The 27,106-nt window shown below is 37.5% G+C and overlaps 1 protein-coding gene across 1 annotated transcript; it reads right to left on the bottom strand.

The window, feature by feature from the left end:
- Positions 1 to 2,702: 2,702 nt before the first annotated feature.
- LOC102684999 (homeobox protein ARX-like) lies at positions 2,703 to 9,132 on the bottom strand. Its single transcript, XM_006632841.3, has 5 exons — positions 8,749 to 9,132; positions 7,841 to 8,339; positions 7,110 to 7,155; positions 6,041 to 6,327; positions 2,703 to 3,937 (listed from the first exon to the last, which is right to left on the bottom strand). Exons 1-5 carry the CDS (start codon positions 8,921 to 8,923, stop codon positions 3,748 to 3,750), a joined length of 1,197 nt encoding a protein of 398 aa, XP_006632904.2. The 5' UTR covers positions 8,924 to 9,132; the 3' UTR covers positions 2,703 to 3,747.
- Between the last annotated feature and the right edge of the window lie 17,974 nt (positions 9,133 to 27,106).

The following is a 27,106-nucleotide window of genomic DNA, read 5'->3' as shown; positions in this document are numbered from 1 at the left end:
CTTTGTCTCTCTTTTGCAACACCTGGCTTATTTTTCCTCTCTCCCCCTTCCTCCCTCCTTTTCGCTTTTAGAGCCTCAGTTCACTTTTTCAAAGGGAGTTTAATGATATTATGCCTCCGACTAATCTAATAGATTAGACTAATTTTTGAAATGTTGGAGGATTTTGAGCCCAATCCAAGCAGGCTTGCTTTTTAAGCAACTTGACTGTTTACCACTTAAATTCTGAGAAGTTTAGAAAATGCCCTCTTCTGTTTTAAATTCTCCCCTATTTAGTGTATAGCACATTATATATTAAAAAAAACACAAGTGCTGTGCAGCCTGTTGACGTGACTGCATCCTTAATAAAATAGTATGGTTACTAATTTTACTGAATCACAGTTTGCCACCTCATCTACTTAAATTCATCTGTTCATGAAGAGCTTTAGAATGATTGAAGCTCTTTATTTTTCCTTAGTTCACATCTAATCTCTTAAATGAAAAAAAAAAACAAACATATGCTGTATTAAGTACAGCTAGTACATACTTTTTTATTTTCTTCTTAGAGGTAGTTTGAGAGGAATATTATACAAAAATGTGTTAACTGTCCAAAAATAATTTATCGAGCACTTCTAGAATCACTTGAGGTATTTGTGAAATACAATGCAATGTCAGCAGGTACACTTTTCTGTTTTCTAGTGGCAGGAGGTGTTGTTGTTCAAGTCATGGGAGGTTAAGTGATACCTCTTGTTGTTTAATGTGTGTTGGGCTTGAAAAACTTTGCTTTATTGAGTTTTACTCTTTGGTTTATGGCTGCATAGATCACTGTGAAACAAAGCTCAGTGAAAGACTGCACCATACAGCCTTGATGAGCAAAGCACATTGAATTGAGGTAAAGATTGAATGTGGTGAAATTACATTTGACAGCTTTTAGAAAAGAGATCGAAGATATTTTTTCCTACCTTTCCCAGACTCCGATTTTGGTACAAGCCTGTATCCTTCATTTTCATGCTGTTTACATAAGTGCACAAAGTTATTGGTTTCTCCAGCTGGGCCAGGGGAATCAAAGCCTTTATCATGGGACTGACAAATCACTTAGAGGGAATGCAATTATTTCCATTGAGCCACCTGCAGGGCCAAGGGTCAAAAATTTGATAGCGGTAAATGAAGCATTCAGGCCCACCCACTTCAAAAGACCAAAACAACATAAATGTAATTTCCATGATCATTGGAAAATATTATGCATGATATTCCCGATCTTTCCCCCTGCCTGTGTCAACAGCAAAGCTGGTGCTGCATGGGATGTCTTAACTGTGTCTGTACACTACTTAGGAAAATCAAACTCTTTTCAGTGTGTTGATTGCATTAAGTCAATTAAATTGGCAGTATTCACTGGGCTGGGAAAATTGCAAACTTTGAAAACTGGCAGTCAGTTTTAGACATGGTGCAGCTTTCAGACAGAAGCCTACTTATGTGGCAGGAGCTAAAAGTTACATTAGTCTAAAGACTTTTTTTTGCCTTCATTAAATATTTTGCACATGCGTCTCCAGCTCCAGCCAGAAACAACAAATAGGTGGTAACAACAAATAGGTGGTAGTGTCAAAGATTTACGCTAGGAAGGCTTTGAATTATAGGAGGGGAAACTGTGCCAACACGCTTTATAGCTGATGTGAAGTGTTGGAGAATGAGAGGGGTCCAGTACAGACAGAAGGCAGAATACTGATGGAATGGAAAACCATTGCATTCATGTAGGAAGGCGAAGAATAAGATTTTCACTTTCACATTTTGAAAAGTGACATGTGAAAGTTTTGAAGCGTATGATCTATGCATTCGAACCCTTGTTTGAGGGCACTTATCAGTAAGTATGTGTGCAGGAGGAAGAACTGTGCAGTTTACCAGTAGGTACAGTATTTCAGCTGACACATGTGAGGCAATTTAAGGAGATGGCTTGTGTTATGGACTCACACTGTGGATCAGGTTTTGTTGGTTGTAAAAATGAAATCTCTGAAATTTGTGGCTGATTGGTCACACGTGATCAGAGGCTGCTGGCAATTCAACTTCCTTATTTCATGTCAAAAGCTGGATTGATCTCGGGGATGGATTCCATGCAGTGTAAGGTTCAGTACCACATAATTTTTAAATGTGGGACAAGTTCCCTGCAAAGACAGTTAGCTCTCTGCACCACTCTATAGAAAAAAGTAGGCACAGCAATCTTGTGTTAATTCCCAATGTGCTTGGGACACTTAGGACATTGGAAATTAACACCTAAGATGTCCAATCTCATTTGATGTTCCCAATATCCATTATCTGAGACACACATTGAATTGTTTTTAAGGGCAGCTTCTGGAGATCTGTACTATGTGCCGCTTATTAAATGGCACTGTATATATATTTACGAAAAACTCATAAAAGGGTGTAGTTCTAGTACTTAAAAATACAGTACAATTACAACGATAATAACATTCTAATAAAACAGGGTATACACAGTAGTTGATGTGCATTGGTGTCAAATTCAATTAATATATAAAAAAAGACAACATAATGAAATGCTTAACTAATTTGTTTAGTCCTAAATCTTAAATAAAAGCAGTTACAGACTAAATAGAATTGCAATGTATTGTAGAATCACAGTTTCAACATAAACGCCTGAGTGTCAACATTTGAGATAAAATAAAACACTGAAATCATAGCTTTAAATCATAAATAAGATGTTTTATTCACTTTTTCCCAAAATCAAGCCTTCATTTATTGCATCAGAAATGTATAACTTGCCTGGAATACAATAAACAACTATTAATTTATGACAGAGAGCCCTATGGGCTGGTTTTTAATATAGATTTTTTACACCCCATACAGAATCCTAACAAAACATGTTGAAACTGTTTAAAGGTGCAGTTTTTCTCCACTACATTATGATCAGACAAAGACAAATATTAAAAAATGGTACAGATAGGCACCTGTTTTTACTTTGGTTTACAAAAATGTGAAGAGGTTACCAACTTTGTGGAATGTTTACCTTTCATACCATTCTTAGAGAAACTGCAGAACACGTGCATTGCTTACAAAAATAAAGGAAAATATCTGCATTATACAAATATTTTCTCATTTAAATGCAACTGTTTTCTGAAAGACAATGTGTAAGTATCCCCAAATGGTTTTTACTTTCAATTTTATGAGAAAGGGAGGGATTTTACATTGTTTTAGGAAATCTGAAACTAGTGGATCTCACTATTCTGCTGAAAATGCCCAAATTGTTTCGATTTGGATTTAGTAATAGTAGATTCAACCTGGCACTCTCTCTACTACGGAACTATTTATAAACTTATTTATAAACAATTATATATATATGTAATCAACCTCAAGCCTTGCCCCCAGCACTCAGAGAGTGTGCCAGGCTGATTCTACTATTTTCATCACTTGTTATATTAGACAGCACCTCTATAATCTGTGGGGGTGTATTCTTTTCTCCTTCTTTTTGTGATTTAGTAATTAAACCTGAGCAGCTATAACTTAGGAGGATGCACTGTCAAATTCGCCCAGAAAGAAAACCTTTACAGACTGTATCGGCAGTACAGTGCCTTGGGAAGCTCCAGTGCCCAGTCCACAGCTAATAATATTATCCGAAATTGTTTTCTGCTTCCAGATTAAGATTTTAATTAGGCATCTTGCTTTCTTTCAACTTGCACCTTTTTCCCCCCTCAAGTTAGTATTTCACAGTGACAGTAGGTACTCCTTTTATTTATTTATTTATTTTCCCTTTGGATGACAGGATTAGGTATCAAGCTGGGGTATCTGGGCAGAATGCTCCTTTGCTTTGAGCCTCAGTGTTGCAATGCTGCTGGTTTTTCTCTCCCTTGTGACGGGGTCATTCAAAGCAATGGCAGAGAGATCGAACGGCTGTGCTGGAGACTTTGCTATTAAACCCATCGTATTAACCAGAGGACTCATGGTAGTGAAGAACCTAAGAAAATAGGAAAAGACACGATTTCAGTACTTACTGGACATGAGCATGTTACAAATAAACTGCTTTTCTTCATTAGTCTTCATTAGGATTGGACTTTCAATTTGTGCCTTCTTTTTAGGTAAGTGAAACAAATGAGATTTAACAGTGAATACAAAACTCAGTATCTGAGAGGTTATATTTCAACAGCAAGTTAATTCTAGCAATTTAAACAATCATGCATAATGTTAGAAAAATAAAGGAAACAATGACACATTTTCGCAAGAATTATATCCAGTATTTCAATGTATTTCCTTCCCCAAAACGGGCTAATTCTTAAGTCTTAAGATTCTGATTGTGATTCTTAAAAATAGGCAATATAAGTTATAAATATTTAACTGCAATTGTTATAGCTTGAAACTGCATACTGTATTAAATTCCAGTTACATTACTTGTTAAATGTTCATCAAATGGTAGGTAGATATTAAATAACCAGTTCTTCTAAATTTTTTTCTGATCTTGCATTCTCTCTTTGCATTACCTATTTTTATCTCCATGACAATGTTTTCTATGTTCTTATGGTCACATTTTCATAAGAATTAAAAATGTGAGGAAGACAATCACACTCAAGCTTGTTGAGGCAGCTATCACCTTTAATTTTAATACACAGTTATGCAGCAAACGTGCCCAAACTTAAAAATTACCAATATTGTTTTGACTGCTGAGAACATTCTGTATTTTTATTCATGGATCGCGAAGACTGTATCGGATAGATTTAAAGTAATTTAAAGAATAAAACGTATTTACTTAAATGCAGGAAAACTACTTGAACTAGGCCTATCCTACATTTTCCTATGACAAATTCTAAACAGAATTTAAAATGTACCTTAAATAAGTCTGAATGTATTTTAGTGTATATATTAGAAATATCCATCCATTTTGTAAACATTTCATCCAATTGAGTGTTGCGGGGGAGCCAGGCAAGCAGCAGGCGCAAGGCAGAGTACACCCTGGACAGGACAGCAGTACGTTCCAGGGCACGGACAGACACAAACGAGGACACATTCACACCACAGCCAATCTTCCCCGAATAAATTCACCTACCAGCGCCCAGGAGAAACCCACACAGACACAGGGAGAGCATACAAACTCCACACAGACAGCACCCCAGGTCCAGAATTCAATCCAGGGCCCCAGCTCAATGAGTTAGCAATGCGAACTACTGTACCACTGTGCCGCCCCATATTAAAACCATGCTGCTGTTAAATATATATTTACAATGCAGTTTTTACTTTACCAATGGAGAATTTTACTTAAATCTGATCTCAGCATAGACAATAGTGAAGAGCAAAGTCACAAGAGTGGTGCAGTGGCTCTGTGGCTAAGGATCTGCGCCTGTGGCTGGAAGGTTGCCGGTTTGTATCCTGTGGCTGGCAGAGGAATCCTACTCCATTGGGCCCCTGAGCAAGGCCCTTAACTGCTCCAGGGGTGCTGTATACATGGCTGACCCTGTGCTCTGACCCCGAGCTTCTCTCTCTGTCTCTGAGCAAGATAGGGTATGTGAAAAGACAAATTCCTAATACTGTACAAGAAATAGTATACGGTCAGTAAAGTAATCTTATCTCTTATCTTAAAAACCTACAGCCCATTACTGTAGCAGTTCTTCCTTCACATTTGTGGCACCGGTAAACCGGCCTGGCGCAGGCAGGCGCGAGACACTAGCGAAAGATATGGTTCATGTCGAGATTACACTGAAGAAACTATCGTGAGGGAGTGAGAAAAAGAAAATGACAAAACAAACCAACCTGATAGACCTGCTCTTTTTTTTTTAGAAGTTTGAGTAGGTAGCTGCGACAGCAAAGGAACGGGTAAAGGTTTATTCCATGCTGGAGGGAAAAGAAAAGAGACAGCGTTTCAGCTGTGGAGCCTTCCTCAGAAGAAGGCGAAACGTTGTGGCTCTTTTTTCACCCGGAAATAAACCTTCGCCCGTTCCTTTATTTTTTAAAAACACCTTAGCACCTCTGGGCTTCGCGGGACGCTTTGCCAGTTTAAGTTGCTGTCCGATTTTGTCCTTGCTTGGAAAAATAAAAACATCTTTTCAAGAACGAAGGCCATTAAACTTACCTGTTGAAATGCGGGTTGAGGAGGGGATGTCTGAACAGCGAGGCCCAGGTTAAGGTACTGATGCCCAGGTTACCCAGGGAAGTGGGACTGAACACAGGAGCTGTCTGCGGAATTCCAAAAGGTGGGACTCCAGTGGAGCCCCAGCAGGGATCCAGAGCTGAGGTCTGTGTCAAGGGAACGTCCAGGTACATCCCCAGGGGACTGGCCATAGTCAACCCAGGGACACTGCCCAGCACGCCAACTTTCTCCCTTTTGCGCCACTTAGCCCGACGGTTTTGAAACCACACCTGAGCATGAGTGGGTTACAGAAAAATAAGGTGAGAGCTGGGCAAACATACAAACAACAGCAAAAACACACAAACTGTACAGAAAGTCACGTGAAACAAGTCTCCTGAATGTCCAGTAGTGGGATACCGATATATTTCCCCTCTTACGTGCACTCATGGACTTGTTTTCATTTTTAAAATCATTATATTTATTTGGTGGAAATGCAAATACTGTATATAATAAACTTAAAAAAAAGACTACATAAGGTTTTAATTGGTAAAGGTACACGTGTGTGGTTTATGCTTGTTTTTACTGGCTAACCAGTTTCTGAGGCTTACCTTCTCAAAATAAGATAGGGATATAATAATGGCAATGGCAATAAAGACTTTAACCTATAGGTTTTAGACCTGGTTTTGCGATATTACCGTTCTTATCATGGTGTCATTTTATTAATGCCATTTTCTATAAAATAGTTTTCGCAGCGGCCAATCTCTTTAAACTGTTCATTCTTTTGTATTTTATACAATAACATTTTTTACATAGGAAAAAAAACATACAGTACTGTAAGGACCACATACCCAGGGCAGAAAACAAACCCTGCAAAAAATTCGCTACATCTGTAGTGTCCATTGTCTGCAGGTGCGCTCACACACATATTGTACAAATGATCATGACGGCCGGTAACAGGAGCTTCAGAAGTATCAAATTAATTGGAATAACTTCCAAAGAATAAAACCACAAGCTGCTGCTTTCTAGAAAAATTACCGGAAGGCAATTCTGAGAATGCAAAAAACTCATTTACCTGAACTCGTGCCTCAGTCAGATCAAGGCGCATTGCTAGTTCCTCTCTATTAAACGGGAAACAGAAACGAGGAGGCGTGTAAAAGTCAAACACAGGATTATCAAGAGTTTTGATTACTGTCATTTGTTCATTTTACTTTGAAATTCCTAATGCAATGAATCATACAACCCAGCTATTGTGTAACACCTACAAGGAATATTGTCTTAAAAAGCACCTGTTGAAAACCTCTTACTGTAGCCGAACAGGCGATTTATTTACACTTCATGTGTATTCAGAGTTTTAACTGAGCATTCAAATTATCCGAATATATATTACATTGTACTGTATTGATAACGTTGCTTCAAGATGTCATGTAGGCCTTAAGTATTCCTTACTGGTGCATTACCCCCCTTCGATGAAGAATGTAATTAACTTCTTTTTACATCCACTAATATCTGCTTTTTTCATTTTCATGTCAGGACTAAACAGAATGACCTTAACATACGGTACATCAAAGAGACGCATCATATATAACATGTATAGTATTACTTTTAAAACACTAAATCTCTACAATTATTAGGTCCGCGTTGAAATAAAACCGCCAAACGAACGTCTTACAGGATTTAATAAACTCGGTATTCAACATCTAGATTATCGTCTAAAAATAATTTCAACAGAAGCTGTGCTGTATTAGGTTTTGGAACCACTTGTTTTATTGATTGGTAAAAACAAATTGGAGTTAAAAATATTACCTAGAAAAAACATCGGGGTAGTGCGATTTTCTGAAAGCTCTTTCAAGTTCTTCTAATTGAAAGTTTGTGAATGTGGTTCTGTACCGACGCTGCTTCCTTTTCAGTGATGAACTGCTGTAGCGGCCCGGAGAGATGCACTTCATCACCCGGTGACGCTCTGAAGTATCTTTTTCGGTTTCCTCCCTCAGATTTTCTTGAGTCAAGTTTCCAGGCATTTCTTTTAAATCAACATCTTTAGGCGATGTGAGCTCCCCGGTCTGCAGGGAGGGCGGCTGGCTATGAAACTTTCCGTCGTGGGACCTCGGATTCAAGGAATAGCACATCTGATGGGACTTGATGTAATTTGAGTACAGGGTCTCCATCTCTCGGATGATGCTTTCCGAGTGCAGCCCAGAATGTTTTCGACCTTCCCTTCCGTGGTCCTGATGAAGGAACGTCATCTTCACATCTGATGGGCATTCCATAGTTTTAATGGATTCTGGCCCATTGAGATCACCCGCTTGGAGACACCCAAAAGAAAAAAAAAGTTACAACGCGCCCGCAAGGTGTTTTCTACCCCCTGTGAGATACAAGGAATTATTTTAATACACCTGTCTAATCTAAAAGAAATAACGTATTATAGTCAGGAAATTGCCCATGTCGTGATTTGCCCGCGGTAAACCTGTCTTTGCAGGTATTACAAAATATTAAAATAAAACGAACTTAATTGTGTATACATCTGTGAGTAAAAGATGTGGAAGTGGTTTAAAGCGATATTTTTTCCGATTAAGAATGAACACCTTTCCTCTCCGTCAGGGGTGTTTCGGGGGGGCAAAGGATTAAAGTTATTACCTCACTTGTTGCAGATGAGGCGTCTTGATCATAAAGTAAAACGCACGTAAACGCAAAATACTTTTTTTTTAACTTACCTTCAACCATGTCTCCATGAGTCCCCTTGTTTTTCCCAACAGCGCTGCTCGCTTTGCTCAGGATACTGTCAATGAAGTGAGACGACGACAGGGGGAAATTAAGCGGCCCCTTAGCGGCATCTGTTTTCCCGGGAGGTCCGTCGTATACAGCCCTCGTACCCTGAGATACTTGCATGGTTCCCACTTTTTAGAAACGTCTCACTTGTCCGTCTCCGGATTGTGCCTCAATGACACTTTTTAATGGACAGTCAATTTTGAGTATACCGGCCACCCCTCCTTCCAATAAACACGGGTGTATTGGTTGCTATTGGTCCTGGTTTCGAGGGTTTTCCGAGAGATTAGCATTTGATTACACCAGCAGCCAAGAAATGGGGTGGGGTCACGTTTCCACCACCGACAGCTTGTAGCGCATCTTAATAAAAGTGGGACACTTCCAGTTTTAAATTCTTTTTTTTTAAAGAGTGTAGTTGTGTTTTCAGAGTCAGCAAAGTTCCATAAATTTTCAGACACAATGTTTATCTTTACCATACTATTTACGGGTGCTGTAACGCAAATGTGTGTGAAGAACTGGTGTCCGTGTTCCAAGCTTTTGCAAATACTGAAGGATCAATACAAAATATGTAGTCTAACAAAAACAATAGACCTTTTATAGCTCAGTGCTGTAGAATCCATTATCGTCGAAGGCCCAAATCTAGAAACAGGCTACAAAAAGCTCGTTTTAAAAGTTATTGTAATAAAATGACATATCCTACCGGTATTTACCCTTCGCGATACATTTCCAGATAATCTGAAAAATGCACTATCTGTAAAACGTACTTTTTTCACTTTTTGAAATTGATCGCAGAAAAGCTTCGAGTTTTATAATGAAATGGCGCACTGGGCACACAGCTCTTCCTGCTAATCTTTCCGATCTTACATACATTCTAGGCATAAAATTTACACCATCTTATGCCTAAAGGTGTATGCAGACATAACCTAAAAGCCATTTAATAACCAAGTGTCTTTCAAGTGAACTTTTAAATTCCTTAAGAAGCCATAAACAGCATAAAATATGAAGAAAAACGCTGAATAGTTTGAGAACCTGGGATTTTAAAAAAATCAAAAATATAATCATGATTTAAAAAATACTGCAGAACTGCATTCCACCGTGCATTTTATTTAGAAACCATATTTTTTCCAAGCATACTAAAGCACATCGCTGTAAACAGGCTAAGACTGGTTAAATGGTTAATCTGCAAATTGATACAGGTGGTATCACAACATAAGGCACAGCCGAAAATTAAGTGCACAATATTAATTAAATAAATGTATAAATGTAAACCTATCGTTGCTGGACTAATTCAGATAATTATGAAGACATTAAAATAGTAATGTATTATTAAATGGTATTTTTAATTATATTTCTATATTACGATTCCCCCGGTCGCGTTCTTCACAATAGCCTCTGCAAATAGCTTCGAAATTCTTCAGGATTATTTTTTTTCATTTTATAGTTTCTGTTCATTTCAATTGTCAGGTCTGTGAGCGACATAATAGGAGAAACGTTGACCGATGTCGCGGAAAGGTTATGGCTGTCCCGCGTTAAAATAAAATACTGCGTACGGTACACCTATAATGACGCTTGCCCTCTGCTGGACATTTTTGTATCTGCAGGGAAGTGTCCAGGAAGGGTCCGTTGGAGTGATGTATTGCAGATTATGGAACAGCCTTAGACTTGTTTCTGGAATAGCAGCGTCTGCCTAATACTGCCTCAAGCTAGTTGTTGACACCGCCATGGGGAACACTAACTCTCAGCTGTAAAGCAGCTTGGTCATTTGACTTGTGCCCTGTTATGGTTTATTTGTCCCAATGCAACGTTTCCCCTAGCTAGCCTGCACAGAATAAGATTAAATGGTAGTTAAACCGTGTTACTTGAAATAGCGTTAATATTTGTCCTCCTCTGCTGGACAATTGAGCTCACTACAGCTGATTTGTTTTTAATTGGAGAATTGTACGCATACTACCCAATTAATACAAATCAGAAATGATCCAGGCAAACTAATTTATTGCCCCTTCAGAGTAATGTAGATAAATGCAGAGGTACAAATTCTTTATTATTCAGCTTTGGAATCAGAAAGTTATTAGGGCCTGGCAAACTTGGTTTGCTAGGATAGTGTTGTGCCGTGCATGCCGTGCTGTAGTTTAACCACTGGGACTCTTTTTTAAAGGCATTTCATTTTCTAATTCTCCTTTATTTTGGAGAATACTCCCCCAGGTCCTTCACCTTTCCAGCTTGCGGATACTTCTATTAAATCAAAATGTTTGTGAAGAGTCACAGAGGCCCTGAAAAATCCATGGCCTGTGCCTGAGGAGTAATTGATGAAGCTCTGAGACAGAGACACCATTTCAAAATGCTTTTCAGCAAATATTTACGAGCATCGGCAGGTGTCTCCTGCAACTCACAGACCTACAGTGCTCTCCAAATCTATTCACACCCTGAAACAGAACCAAAAGTATTAGGATATATCTATTATAATAGAAATATATACAGATTGGATCCTTTATATTATACAATAAATCTTATATCATTGCCATGTCATATCTGTAATAAATAAAGTCCAGAAAACACAGGTGACACATTTAGTAAAGCCATTGTAGTTAGTACTAGAAGTGTGCAGTGAAGTTCTTGCTCTTCAGAAGAGAAATGTCCAGACATTCTTCCATGTGGATTTGCTCACTACACTACAAAGTCCTTCAGAGCCTTTGGTTTGCTTCACTGAATCACTATCTTGAGTTAGAATCATAATCATCATTTTCAATCAGATTGAGGTATGGATTACAATTACACTTATATAGAGCTTTTCTGGACACTCCACTAAAAGAGCTTTACAGGTAATGGCGACTCCCCTCCACCACTCTTTTCGATACATTTTTGATTACCACATAGAGTCAGGAACTAATTATTATGTCTCATACAAAGGACATTACCTTTTTTACAGTATATTGTCCCCATTATTATACTGGCACATTAGGTCCCACACAAACCACAGGGTGAGCACCCCCTACAGGTCCCACTAACACCTCTTCCAACAGTAACCTTGGCTTTCCCAGGAGTCTCCTATCTAGGTACTGGCCAATCTCACACCTGCTGAGCTTTAGTGGGCTGCCATCTGTGAGTTGCAGGATGATATAGTTGCCAGCAAAAGAAAGAACCAGGTACCTGGCCAAAATGTCTTGGAATGTGTTTTTAGGACAGATTTTCCCCTATCTTTACAAGAACTCCAAGACAGGTAGAAGAAAAACAAACCCAAAAGATTAGGGAAGGTCTGCTATATTTTGCAGCTGTAATGAGTGTTGTCTCAATGTGAAGCTGATGAGCATTACATATAAAATATGGATCTGGAAACTTTAAATCATTCAGAAGATGCATGGATTGCTATCCTTAAACCAACATTTTCACATTAACAAGTCTTGTTTCATGTCACACTATGAATGCTTGTGACAAGGAAGTATTGGCAGTAATGTGTCAATAATGAGCTGGCCTAGCTATGGTATAGAGAATCAGTGTCATTCTCCTGGTTGAGCTACACCTTCACCTTCAAGTCCTGAAGTTTGGGACAGTTTCATTTAGTCTCTAAAGTTCAAGTGACAACAGGTCAAGGGACATTGGAGGCCTGAATAAGATGTGGATGTTTGATAAAGATGTGTACAGTGAGACTAGGGCGTGCAACCTCAGAAGAAATTTGTCACCAATCTGATGAGAAAATGAATGTGATGCTCGGTAGTTTTTTCGAAGCAGTATTCTGCCGTGACTCATCCCTGAGAGGTGTGGACATCTGTTGTGTGACATCAAGTGAACCTACTCCATATTGATCAGGAGGGAACTTCTACAGGAGGCTAATATTCACCCACGCTTCACCACAAGCAAGTATGACTGACTCAAGTTTTTTTACGTCACATGTGACCTCTGGGTCATTCAGAGTGCTTTTTACAATAGCTGCTTTTGTCTACATCAGTCTAACTGTACTAGTGCAGCACAGCATTTGGTTGGTTTGTGATAGATTTGTGGCATAAAGGCAGTTTCTTTTGTGGCCATTTGCAGTTGCATTGCTGTATTGGCCGCCCATATTGAGGTAAATTAATTACATTGTCTATGGGTCTAGTCAGAATCAGAGCTGGATGATGACCTTCTACTGTCTGACTCTATCCTTCCTCTTTGGAACATGTCAATGGTGCTAGAGCTTTCATTTCAGAATATTTTTGGAATATTGCTCATTGTTTGCTTTATTGATCCACAAAATCCTTCTCTGAAAATGCAATGTCTTGGCCAATCACTGAATGGCTAAAAAATATATAATATTTTATATGGGCATGTGTATCTTTCTCAGAAAGTTACTATCCTTTTCTATTGATTTAATTAAAAACACTTAAAGTAAGATATCCCCTACTTTCTATCAGCAGCATAGATCAATATATGTCCTAAGCCATTTATATGCACCACTGTATGATACAACACCTTATACAGAAGTGTTTAATAATTTGGAGTTTTGCATTCTCATATTGAATTTATTCTTAAGCTTTCTCATGTGAAATCGTAAGATAAGCATTTTATTGATGGATCAATGCAAATATTAACTCTGTATGGATTATTGGTTATAGTGATATTTGTTTAACAGCATTGGGAATGGGATGTAAAAACCATTCCCTGCATCTTTCAGTGTTATAGCTAATAGAGTTTCTAGTGCTTCACTTTATCAAAGTGATAGAACTTGATAATGAAAGACATTGAGATTGGAAAGTGAGAGTCTGCTCTGAGTTGTGGACTCAACTATAAGTAATAACTAGCTAAGCTTGCCATGTGTCCAAAGGTTATCAGCATCCATTATACTTTTTCCTGACTAGTGGCATTAATATCTTGTCAGATTAAGCAATTAGACTGTCTCCACTTGCCAGTGGAAATTGTTTTCCTCTAATTGATGGCATTGGTTTTGTGGCTGCACTAGGTCAAACCTCCAATGCATTTTTAGCAGAGACTGTTTGATGAATGTATCTGAGGTACAGTGCACTCTATAAAATGCCAAAGGATGATGGAGAAGAAGCAGAAAATTGCTAACAAAAACAGATTCTGTATTCATGCACATGTTTAGTAAGTTAAATATTGATTACAGATTTATGCAGTGTACTGGTGTTGAAATGTCATATAGTTTGTTTTGTGCTCAGCACATGCCTCAGTGTTAACATCATAGGCTGAAGGGTTGGCAAGTTCACAGTCATCCATCATTTAAATTTAACCTGAATGTGCTGTAGTTCTTTCGCACAATGGTTAGTCCTTTTGAATGCATAGTTTTTAAGATGAAAGGGTCTCAGCCCCTGGGGGAAACTATGGTTTACCATCTCCCTAAACCTACTATAGGAGCACCCTCACACCTGAAGAAGGCTCCACGGCCGAAACGTTGTGTTTTCTTTCTTCTCTTCTCAGCACGGAATAAACCTATTACTTGTTCCTTCAAAGGAAGTTGTTTGATATTTTTAGCATTTGAGGAGAAAGATGGGAATGACTGTTCATATACAGGCTTATGAACAGCATCATTTATCCTTCATGGCTGCCTAGATATCTTTCTGTTCCTGAGGGATCACTGTAGTCATGCAGTCCTTTTCCCCTCCTTCAATAAAATGCTCAGACCAGTTCATATCTGTTTTGCCTTCTTTAATGAACACATTCATGTAATTCATTTACAACCAAATACTGTATATATTAATAACCAGTTGCTGACCTCACCTCCTGCAGTCATGACAACTACTGTACACCCACTCCTGCGTCTCATGGGTTTGATTTTATCTAATTTTACTGCTGTAGACTGAAGTGATAACTAACATTTTGCAGCCTATTGCTACATCTCTACTCAAATCTCAGCTTTTTGTCCATTTGTTACTAGTCACATTAACATATTCCTGAATTCAGGTCATGTTCCTGTGTGCTTCAGGACTCCTGCTATCACACCTGAAATCCTGCCCTGAACCTTTCAGTACTTAACAACTAATGTTCTCTTTCTAGTTTGCCCTTTCTCCAAAAAGCTCTGGAATGGGCAGTTCCCTGCTCAATACTGTCTTGCATCTAATGAGCTCTTTAAAGTGTTCCGGTCAGGGCTCAGACAGGGGCACCATACTGAGATTGTCCTTGTTATAGCAGTTCATGATTTGCTGATGGTTTCTGACTCTGGATCAAATCTTTTTTTGGACTGAAGTACAAGATTTGATCCTGTCAATCATGAAAGCTGTATGGGGAATTAATGAAAAAGTATCTAGAAACCTGTGCAAGTTCTCCTAGTTATCCAATTAAGAAGCAGGATTAATAGAACTCTTTCATTTAATGTTTAGGGAAAGACAGAATAATTGAATCCACTGTTTAATTTGCTTAATTGGTGAAGGTAGTGTACACATTGATTTGAACATTTGTGGCAAGTTTTAGTAAGCATCAAGTGTGAGCATTTGATGTTAGATGGATTCTATGGATTCTTTCAATTTGGCTCCATCCTTCTTGAGAGTGGTTTTGGTCATAACAAAAGGACACACAGTATACAGTATATACCCCGGTTTCGTGGAATGTACATAGGTTTGAGTTTTAGATGAGAATTGTTTCATACAACTCAAAGAAGGCGTTTCCCTGATCAGACGTTTATGACGTATTGGCACAGGAACCTTAATGGCTCTCTGTAGAGTGAGGACATGGAGACATGGGGTTGAAATCATCTTAAGAGTCAAAGCTTTTTTCTTGGTTTATGTTTTTAAATAAAATGACAGACTGTAAACAAAACAAGTGGCAAGTGAAACACATTTATCAATTCATTTTCTATTTGAAAGTAGTCATTACAGGTGACTTTACTGTGATAAGCTTTTTTCCCCCAATAATATTGCTTTTAATGTCTTACATTAAAAAAAAAACACCACTCTGTTAATTATGTTGCCATCTTTACTTACATACTGGTTTCTCATATTTTTATCCATAATAAACATGGATGCCAACATCCATACATCAGCAATGCTATCTAGACATTTTTAAATTTGGATTAGATGCCCATCTGTCAGAAAACTGTTAATCTTATTTCTTTTCAGCACAAACAAAATCTGTTTCGTAGGCTTTGATCTTAGAATGCTTTTCATTCCAAGGTGATCGAGGAAATCATTTTGAAAATTAAGCAGGTGCTTTTTGAAGAGAAAACGTGTGAAGAGTACTTTTAGTTTATTACAACAACCCTGGTTCACTTTGAGCAATAAATCAACACTTAAGTTTCTGTTGGCTCCCTCTTCTCTTGTTAAACCTTTACAAGTAACAATTTATAGATGCCATCAATAACACAATGTTCTTTCTTTTTTGAATAGATCAGAGCATTTTCAAGTCTCCTGGGCAGTCAGGAGACGAAGTTCATATACATGAGCAGTGCTCACTCCAGCAGCTTGTTTTCTATGCACAAACAATACTGCAGACTGCTTCGAAAAAAGGCGTGGGAATACTACATTAGAAATTCACTTAAACCAAGTGGGAAAACAATGAAAAATTGCCGACAACACATTTTACATTCAGTTCCTTTTTAAAAAGTACTACCTTAAGTTGCTATGTTGATCAAACATTTATGTTGCACACTTTGGTACAGGGGCTATACAATTATTTGGTTCAGTACTGGCCTCAGCACAAATTGAGTGTTTGGTCTGGATATAAATATTACATTGCTGAGAGTGGTGTTTTTACTTATAATGAAGAGACCGTACTTTACTCCTCAGACCAAGAGTGGCAGCTGTTTTATTTTTTAGCATCTCTGGGAGTCTTCACAAAACATTTTTCCCCCCTGACTGCTATCTTTTTGGTTTAGTAAAGTGTAATTTGTTACCAGGTCATGGGTAACAGTGTCACTCACTGTTCCGAAACAGTGAGTGACATGAGGATACAAAAGTGATATAAATTCAAAGTTAATCAAGCCTTCCAGCCTCTAATTCTGTATAGCAGAACTGGAGCTCTCATTTGCGAAGGCACATTCCTGGTTTTGTAGATAGTGGGGAAATGAAAATGCCCTAAGGAATTTGCTCAAGGTTTGTACCCTAACATGGTCGATAGAAACAAATGGTTTTGTATATTAAAATAAAGTAAGCAGAACAAAATGTGCAGCATTCCTGTTGTTAATTTCCTATTTTGAGGATTTTGTAAAAAGTCTGTAATCTCACCAACACACTAAAACTAGAACAATAAAAGCACTATATGTCATACTATTTGCTTAAACAGCACACACTAACGCCACACCGACTGAGGTGAAAGAAGATTTCATTAATGACCTGTTTCTGATTATGTGTGGGCTGCACAGTGCTTGTGTAGTAATTGATTTTGACTGATAAACTCTTTAACTTGATTACGTTTTTTCTGTAAGATACCTGTTTTGTGACTTTCACCAAACCCAAATGTGATTCTCAGGTTGATTGTCAGGGTTAGCAATCAGTTCTAAAAATGCTACAAAATTTATGATGTAGCAAATCAAAACATGATGTAACAAGATGTACACCAGTCCTTTTTAGTGAATACATTTTTTCTAAGTACTGTATTATTTATTTTGAGTTCTGCCATGTTTTAGTTGCTTTTTAGTTGCTTTAGTTGGCATACCACAAGTGTAAATCAGACAATTTACAACATTGAAGACACCAAGTAACTGGTCTTGTTAGTAAGGCTGGGGAAAGTCCAAAATATTCTTAAAGATGCAGCTCCTAAAGTGATCAGTTTCGAGACCAGATTCTCATCATCTGCACAGTTTTTGCACACAAACAAGGGCCATTATGTTGTGTAACTTGTCAAAGCAATTTTGTGTGCCTGAACTAATCCATGTTTACCATTGCAAAATGATTGATACTTGATCTATTAACAAATTTTAGTTTTGCACTTTTTTGCAGATTTTCCTGACATGTAACTTTCTTTTACAAACGGACATGTGTAAATTGAACAATCAAGTTTTGAATAAGATATTCACTTTATGAAAATGCACAGGGCTTTGTCATTTTAAACAAGGGAGAAGCTGATGCAGAAGATCGAGGATTTTGCAAGGTACTATAAGGACGTATAGAGCCCTCCCAAACACTACAGAGATCACTTTCAGAGGAGAAAACTCAGTGAAGAAGTATATGAAAAAATGTGAATCATCCAATGAAATCAAATTGTAAATTAATGACTTGCAAAATTAAGAGTCCAGTGTAGTTAAATAGGATAGTCCATAAGACAGGACTTAGGTTACTTGCAGCTCTAGGGTCATTCTGGAAGAAAGCTCCCTAAGAGTGAAGGAATGATGTTCGACAAATGGGCCAATTTGTCTGGCAATGTTTTATTCAGAGAGCTATTGAACCTATTATTTAAACAAACCCCTGCTGGTTCAGGATGAACTCATTGCAGGTTAATCACATAACATAAATCTCAAGTCGTTCTGAAAAAGCCCATGATACATCAATTTCCAAATGATACAATTAATAATTCAGGAACTTCATAGGCAGCAAAAGTGGGTACATTAGAAGCACTTGAACTTTCTGCTTTATATAAACTAGACAGCATGTAATCTGCATATTAAATATAATCAGTATAAATGTCTGTTGTAGTGGCCTTAATTGTATACTGCCATAGAACTGTAAAAACATTGGAGGTCTTTGACAAATTTATAAGAAATCTTTTATTCTTTGTGATTTATTAGATTTGGTGTAGGCATGAAGTAGATTTTTTCCTGCTGGAAATCCCATGCTTCAATTTGTCATACAACCACAAGATGTCAATATCTTTACACGCACCAACTCCACATTCATGATTTGTTGGAAGTTGTGTTCAATTAGCAGACGAGATGGAAATCAGCTTCACTGCTTTAAATTGTTCATGCAACATGACACTGAAGAGTGATTCGTATCACTGGTTTCATCCATCTGCTTTCTAACTGCTTTATCCAATGCAAGGTCACAGGGGATCCAGAGCCTACAATGGCAAGCAAAGGGCACAAGAGAGGGTACACCCTGGATGTGATGCCACACAGATACACACACCAGGGCCAGTTTTCCCAGAAGCCAATTAACCCTTTGGACTGTTGGAGGAAAATGGAGCTCCTGGTGAAAACCCACGGACATGGGGAGAGCATACAAACTCAATGCAGACAGCACCCCAGATCTGGAACTGAACCCCAGCACTGCAGGGCAGCAACACTACCTCACTGTGCCACTGTGATGCCCATGTCACAAGGCCATTCAAATAGGTGTTTTTACAATATGATGCAATGTATTTATATTGGGGAAGTTCAATATTTTTAAAGTATGTAATGCATCCATTGCTATATAAATACTGCGGGTGTGTTTGGTACGGATATTCACAATTTTTCTTATATGAACCTACAAGTAATAACTGATATTCACGTAACGAATGCAAAGTTCAGAATTAACTTCTTATTAACTACTTCCTCATGGATTTCTCCATTAAATCACATTGAGACATTCGGTCCCACATACAGTACTATAAGCATCTTAGGAGGAAATGTCTTAGAGATTTGTCACTATGAACCAAGAAATGAAAAGAGAGAGAAACCGGGACGGAGACAGCAGACGGGGGTCAGGGCTAACCCAAGGAAGGAGACAGAAGTGGAGTGAGGGGATTTATTGATTTCATTCAGTCTGGTGGTACTCATGCGCACCAATTCTTATATAAGAGCCTGCTTTTTATGGGAGTGGAGAACTTGCGGCTTTTTTAAAATAATGATCTCAATAAATGTGATCTGTGGTTTACAGATGGTAGCTTTCTGGAAAAATGCATAGTTGTGAAAAAAGGTGTTGTAATATTATAAAACTATTTCTTCTCTGGAGGCATCAAGTGAATTGGTGGAGCTAATAACACACACAACGCTAAGAGCTTTGCACAGTATTGTACAATTACCACTTTGAGCAAAACCACTTCTTAAGAAGAAGTCCATTGACATATGCTTCTCAATGTGTTTCTTCTGAATAAAATTGAGCTATCTTATACAGACAAACATATCGTCCCAGCACTGCAGAAAGTCTAGTGTCAGTAGGTAATTTTACCATACAGCCCCATACTGTATGGTTGTTTCCTTCATCTGTGGTAGATTCCATCCACATCTTTGAAAGAATTTTGGATAAGATTTGTCCTTGTCCTTTGGGACGGATTGTAAATGAAAGAGAATATCACCTGTGTAATTAAAACTGGGATTAAACAGAACATTAGCTGCTGTGTTGGGGTTTTCAAACAGCGGATAGAAATGTTTCCACCTTCAAACGGCCCTTTAAACAACAAAGAAGAAGACCTGTCTCAGTTTGTGGATCTTACATATTTTTTTTGTTGCAGGTGTTCTCTAGAAAGGCATCTTGGTCCATCTGTTTCGAACATTAGACATCTGTTTTTTAAGCTTTTCGTGAATTCTTAATGTGTGAAAAAGCCACTGGATGGCAGTAGAGTCAGAGACTGCTCTAGGCTAAGTAAATTGATTACACTACAGTACAATGTACCAGTATTGTACACAGCCCTCTTGAAAACAGCTTGGTAAAGTGTCACTACAAGAACTTACAAGACAAGTTATTTGGATAACCAACACTGCAAAACTGCAGGGATATTTTAAGGGAATATGTAGGGTGAATTTTAAGAGAAGCATTAGTAGGTAATATGCAGGGTGTCACTCAAAGCCAGCATAGCCAGTTCTTACACACATTTTCTCAATCTTTCCAAAAAGCCATTTCCACCTGTGTAAAGTGTGTTGCTTGGCAAAGCTGGGGGAATGTGTGTGTGTGATTGCATCTTTCTTAAAAAGCAAGACAGGTTTATTTTGAAGGTTGTGTGAATCTGACTGGAAATAACTTGTGATTATGGTTATAAACAGCATCATTTGCTGAGATTGTTCAGTTTTCACACAGCTACCACTCTGATAGAAAATGAAAATCATGCTGCGCTGACACATGAAAACCTCTCTTGAAGGCATAGAACACTGATCAGGATCACTTTTAATGTCATCACAGTATATATAATATCACAGATATCACTATTTATATTTTGTCTAATAAGTGATATTTAGAAAAAATTTTACAGATGGCAATTTATTTTATCTGTAATGAATATCTGATGGGAAGACTTTGTGAAGCAACTTCAGATATATTCCATGAAAATTATATAATTGTTTAACAGGGGAAACCATACAAGTAAACTTTGTTGAACCTTTCTGTAGAATGTAGGTTCAGTGGATAAAATACCGTGTTACAGTTGAGCCATTAAATATGTGCTTTAAATAAAATTTTAAGCTTGGATGTGTTGTACAAGTAAATCAAGTTTGTGAACATTTTTGCAATTCTGTAGCGTTTCTTTGTAAAATTTAAAAAAATGGTGTTGCTAGGAGTTTAGTTTTTAGGTTTGGCTGCACTCAAAACTCAACTTGTCAACTGAAGGAACCAAATGGTTATATTTATCTTAGTATTTTCACACATAGTTGTATTTACTTTCTTCTCCTTAGGGAATAGCCTTTCTCCACTTAAGCACTTTTGCACTTGTCCCAGTTTTATCGCGTGGTTGTCAGAGGAGACATGAAGCTTAAGATGTTTTAATTGGCAGACCTGTCCTCTGGTATACCCAATTTAGCTGGAGTGAAAATCAAAAACCTGAATGATCTAGGTCTTTGTAATAAATGACTGCTACCTAACACTCTACAGCTTGAAACTATCGTCCTACCTGAAATGTGTTAAGCTTCAGTTTCATGGAGACAATATCTACAGTAGGTAGGTTATAAACCAGCCATATTAGGTTAGATTTTTTACCAGTTTAGATTTTTCTTCTTGGTGCTTTTCTTACTTTTTACAATTGCTAGGCAAAGTGGTGCAAAAAGGTCAACCATTGTCTCTTCTGCTGAAGTGCAGTTCTCCAGAGTCATGGATTTTCTGTGATATTTATGTACTAAGATCAGACAAATTATTGTTTTGAAGGGTAATCTTGGACTGTGCCCTGTTAGATGTTTTTAAAATCTGTCGCAATGTTTTTTTTTTTCAGTTTGGCCAGCCTTTATCAATAAACTTGAGACAGCAAGAATGCCTACTTGAATTTTGCAGGGTCATCTCGATTTTCAGCCAATTTCCTGTCTGAATTTAAATTAAAAACTCAGTGTGAATTAGATAGTTTATGTCTCTGCGTGACAGCTTTTATATTAAATGGTTTACAAGAATCCTATTGTTTATCATGGGAACAGGTTGTCATGCATATTAATGAAGCCCAGGTGTTAATCCCATGCTGTTTCCTTTCCCAAGCAGATATCCTTACAACCAGCTAATATTCCACTACAAGTGTTTGCAGTAATAATTACCGTAAAACAGGACTGTCATTTGGCTCTTGATAAGATTAGCTAGAAGGCAGTCTTTGGCTCTTTCAATTATATTCTACAATTTCACTCCTTGTGAAAAGAATTTCTAAACAGTGTGCCACCAATAGACAGCATAATTGATGTATAAATGCTTCAATTATAGCAAATATTGCAAAAACTAGCTTTTTTAATTTGGTTTTTTTTTTTTGTCATGTGGCCTGGCATCCATAGGAGAGGTAGTTTTAAAGTGGATATCATGTTCATAATACTATATGGGGATATATGAAAGAGTGATGAGAACACATTACTGAGGCTTTCTATACTGCTTAGTTTGTAATATTGACAAAAGTGTTTCCCTTACAACGAATTCAAGATTTTAAAAGTAGAACTATGTTCACTAATAATTATTTACTGGAGCTGAGAGGATATAAAATATTTTTTGCAGGTTAGAACACTTTTGTGTTTTGTCTTATTTGCGAGATAAAACTTGTAAGTCAATTCTGGTCCGATGCAGTGAATCAAGAGATACACTGTCTTAACTGCCTGTCTGCATGCAGGAGATGTCCGGAGTTTTCTTCCTAGCTCACTCTTACTGTAAGTGAAACACTTTGGAGGAGAAGCATGCAACAAACGTTTCCAATTCCCATAATCTGTGAATTGCAGCAGGAGCAGATTTTCTATCGGGGTTTGATAACATTTTATAGGTTATACTTTGTCCTGCTAGCACTGTGTATAGATGTGATAGTTCATATTTGATTGACTTAACACAGCTGTTTGAATGACCATAGAGAAGCATACATTAAAACCTGTTTGAGTGTTTTAGAATTCCTTTATAAATACTTGACATTCTTATGAAACCGGAGCTCTGGTCTCTAAGCATGTATAGACTACAGTAAAAGACCTGGAATAGGGACAAGAATATACTGCTGCAGGCATGTTGGACAGGATTCACAGGAAAGTACAATGTAAATCTAATATGGATGTTACTGAGCTCTAATATGGATGTTACTGCAGTCCCAGTTTCTCGTACTGTTTATTCAATCTCTTCAACAACGTTAATTGATGGCATCGCAAAAGTTTGACAAATTCCAAATTAAGCATAAAGTTGTGAACATTTTGTAAAGTACTGTATGGTCTACATTGTTGTTGCAGACCCCTGGTCTTGTCACGGGTGAGAGCGAGAGTTTGTGGAAATCCCGATGTGAAGCAGCCCTTCCTGCTCACTAGTCACTGTAATGACTAATGTAACACAATGTATGAGTGGATAAGTACAGGCTATTTCACTGCATAATAGTGTTCCAACACAATATGCATGCAGAGTTAACAAGTCAGTAGTATTTGTTGGCAAAACTGTCTCGACGTCGAGAGCAATATTTCAGTTGGATTAATATTTATGTATTCACAAGCCTGCTTGTTTACAATATAATAAGGACGCTACATGTCGCTGGACGTTTTGTTGCCTTGTTCTGAATCACAGAATATGGCACTGTGCAAATTGGAGGTTTTACATCTTACTGTGTACATTTTAATTTTATTGTGGTTTGAAATGCACTCATAAATGCCGATTCTTTCTAAGCGCAAAATATAAAAACAGCATTGCAGTTCCCCTTTAAAGAAGCAAATCATGAGGAATAGTCTAGTTTTATGTTAATTTATTTTCATCCCAGTTTTGGAAATATGGGAAAGCAATAAAATGACCATTGGAAAATATGGCTATAAACAAAATGATGAAGAACGAAAATCAAGTTAAATAATATTGGAGTTAAATGATGGATTGATTGATACTACAGTATATTGCACTCTAATGACTAAAAGGTTCTCCCTGGATATCAAAGCAATGTAACACAATCAATGTTAAAGGATCCCCAGCCTGGCTGTTGAAGCAGTCTTTCAAGAAGCAGCTATATGAGGTCCTGCAAACACTTTCAGTACCTACTGGCAATCAAATTAGTTACATGTGCCGATTTACCTTATAACTTTCTAATGTTCTCATGAACTGAATATTTGAAGCATTGAACGTAACAGATTGTGTGGGGATTTAAGCGTTCAGGATTCTCTAATGTAGCTCAGTTATGACTTGTAGTAGCATCTTCAGACATGTTGGGAGAGTGGGGGCCTCTGGCATGATTCCGTCCTTTTTTGTGGAGGGCATCCTTTTTCAACAACCACATCCTTTTCTTTGCCATTTCTAGAAAGAAGATGCATCCATTTGTCCAAGAATAACCTGTACATCAGTGGATGCATCACTAAACACAGCTCTCAGTGGGAGGAGAACAGGGAATATGGGAAACAGGCAAGGGGTAGGAACTGTCATTGGGGTATGGAATTATCTGGTTATTAGTTGTTAATTAACTGATGCCATGAACAAGTATACTGTAGGTACATAAATCATAGGTTGAAAACCATGGATTGAAAGGGGTTCTCGGCACTGAACAATACAAATAAAACCAGGGCTTACATAAAGCATTTAGGACCGAAAGGAATATTGTAGAAACTTTTAATAACGCAGGATGCATACTCTCGACCCCGTTATAATTTCTAAAACTCACTCTTTCTGCTTTAAGTATTTCGTCATTGGGACCTACAAACGCATCAGGAGAGGTCTTATTTTACCTAGCAATAACTAACTAGAAACATACTGTGTGAGAAACATACACTCCCATGAAATCAATATCCAGCTGACATTAAAGTAGTGAATAATTTGTCAGCTGTATGACAGACCTGGACCAAGTAACCAAATATATCAAAGCTTTACTTTTAAGAAATATCTATACAAATTACATATATTCTCAAAACTTAAAGCTTATACAGTAATTAACATGATACTGAATTATTGACAATCACTACTGAATTTTATTTCCTTCAAAGTGTTATTTTTCTTTGAACTCTATAATTCTCTTCCTTATTTAAAAGGGCGGTTTTCATATTCTCTCCTCTCAGAGAAATGTGGACTTTATAATGCTGCCTTTTTACTTGTTTCTTTTCAGATTCTGGTGGACAGTATATATACATACACCTTGGTATATATATACACACACAAATCACAGGTATATATATACACGCACACCTTGATTTGGTTTTCTCTTTCCTACTTGTTAAAGCTCACCGTTAAGGCTCCTTCAAAAGGTGACAAGATAGGATTCCCGGATCAATTCACTCCTAAAGATCAAATGATCAGGATGATGAGCAGAAGGTCCAATTTATTTGAAAGTGTGTTTACGAAGTTAAAGCTTCTTAAAAGAGTGGGCAACCAAGTTTCTAATGTAAAAGATATCACCCTACTGATGCATTTTCATTTTCAACTTTAGTTTATTGCTAATTGGAGGTGCTCTTATGTCTCTATAAAGAGATATTGGGTACTCAAATCGTGTTTAATATAGCCAGACCTTTTGGAATATGACCCCAAAAAGCAGACAGTGTCAGCTGTATCAACCATATCAGGCTTCCAGGCTTTTAATATTTTCATTTAACGCCAGAGAGGGGGAAAAGGGTACAATTATTTTGCCATAAAACATTGATTTGCTGGTCAGCAGGAGGCTTAAATTAACAGACCATAGCACTTATGGTATTGTACATTATATTTAATATGCAATAATGCTTCCATTGTGCCTGAATGGGTTCCTACCAAGACAGGAATTTTGTTCACAGCTTCCATTTATATCAGCACACAGTCAAATTGGATTTACAGCCCACAGCTTTTATATTGTACAGAGGCTTTTTGTATATAAACTATACTAAGCCCCTGTCCTTTGGTACACATTTACATTCACAGTAGGTTTAGGAGGCCTGGCTGCTAAGACCAGCAGGAGGTGACCATACACTCAAGGTGGGTGCTAGATTTTCCATTTTTCCGAGTGGGTTTACTGCAGACTTCTTCTGAGTACTCCAGAAACTTCACTGGTATGAATATTTTTTACTGACGTAAAAGAGGCAAATTAATTCATTGTATATCCTTTTTTAGTGTCAATTTGTAACATCTTATCATACAGTATAAAAGCATTTCCCTTCATACTAGAGTGAAACATTTTCTTACTGTTGAGTGTGACTAAGCTGTTCCTTACAAAATCTATTGAGTCATGTCTGAAAGGCCGAAAATAAAATCTGGATTCCTCTGCAACTTCAGGCAACACAAATTGAGGAAAGAAGCACCATCTGTTCTCAGAGAGTACAGATTTACTTTTGCAATATTCACACCGTTTCTGAATTTTTGTGAGATTTTATGACCGAAAAGTATTTTTACAATATATGCAAAGGTATAAGCATACTAAATATAGGCTTTTATATATAATGTAATTGCTTTTGAAAGCTTTCTAAGCCATTTCATCCTTAAATTTTCATCTTTGAGTAAAACCCCAAAATCCCTTCATGTGGTAAAAGTTCATCTTCAGTCTGAATGAATACAATTATTTTTTGTAGGTTTCATAATTAGTGTAGAATTATCACTTGGATCATACTAATGTAAGGTATAAAACATTAGACTTCTAAATAATTTCAGCTTTGAAATAGAGAGGCTCTGAATGAAGATAATTAGACTTGCACAGTTTGTACAAACCGCCAGCACCGAGACTGAAATTGACCTAGGCCTTCAAATCCACAATTTTCTTGTTTGGATTCTCTGTTGCTAATGAAGAAATTGGTCCGGTGTTTCCAACAGAAAAACTAGATTCATTTTTCAGTAACTTACAAGCAGATGATTTCAGAGAGATTAATAGGCGCAGTTCCGATAACTGCTCAGTGGCAAAAGAAGAAAGAACTGCAGTGCTAGTTGGAAGTAGAAGCTAAGCAGGTTACAAGATTGTAAATTGCCCTGTTACACAAGCATGTGGCGCACAACTGTTTAATGGATGGCAAATACACACTTTCTCCATTATATGTTTATTGCTCGCTTTTTGGGGAAACTGGAATTGAGCCCCATTGTGTAATTTCTTTTTGACTGATTTCCCTTATTTTTCAAAATTTTCCTGGTCAGACGGCGTTTAGCCAGTCACCTGCACTCCCCCATCTTAGCCCCAGTGAATTATTATTCA

The sequence above is a fragment of the Lepisosteus oculatus genome, chromosome 8, assembly GCF_040954835.1.
Source record: "Lepisosteus oculatus isolate fLepOcu1 chromosome 8, fLepOcu1.hap2, whole genome shotgun sequence".
In the NCBI taxonomy this organism is placed as follows: Eukaryota; Metazoa; Chordata; class Actinopteri; order Semionotiformes; family Lepisosteidae; genus Lepisosteus; species Lepisosteus oculatus.
Note: the sequence above shows the minus strand (reverse complement) of the source record. Positions and strands in the feature narration are given on the sequence as shown.

Coding starts and splice junctions, on each gene's coding strand:
- LOC102684999 (XM_006632841.3), bottom strand. CDS start 8,923: ATGCAAGTATCTCAGGGTACGAGGGCTGTATACGACGGACCTCCCGGG. Junction 8,340..8,748: donor TCATGGAGACATGGTTGAAG/GTAAGTTAAAAA, acceptor GGTGTCTCCAAG/CGGGTGATCTCAATGGGCCA. Junction 3,938..6,040: donor CTCAACCCGCATTTCAACAG/GTAAGTTTAATG, acceptor CTATTTTCTTAG/GTTCTTCACTACCATGAGTC.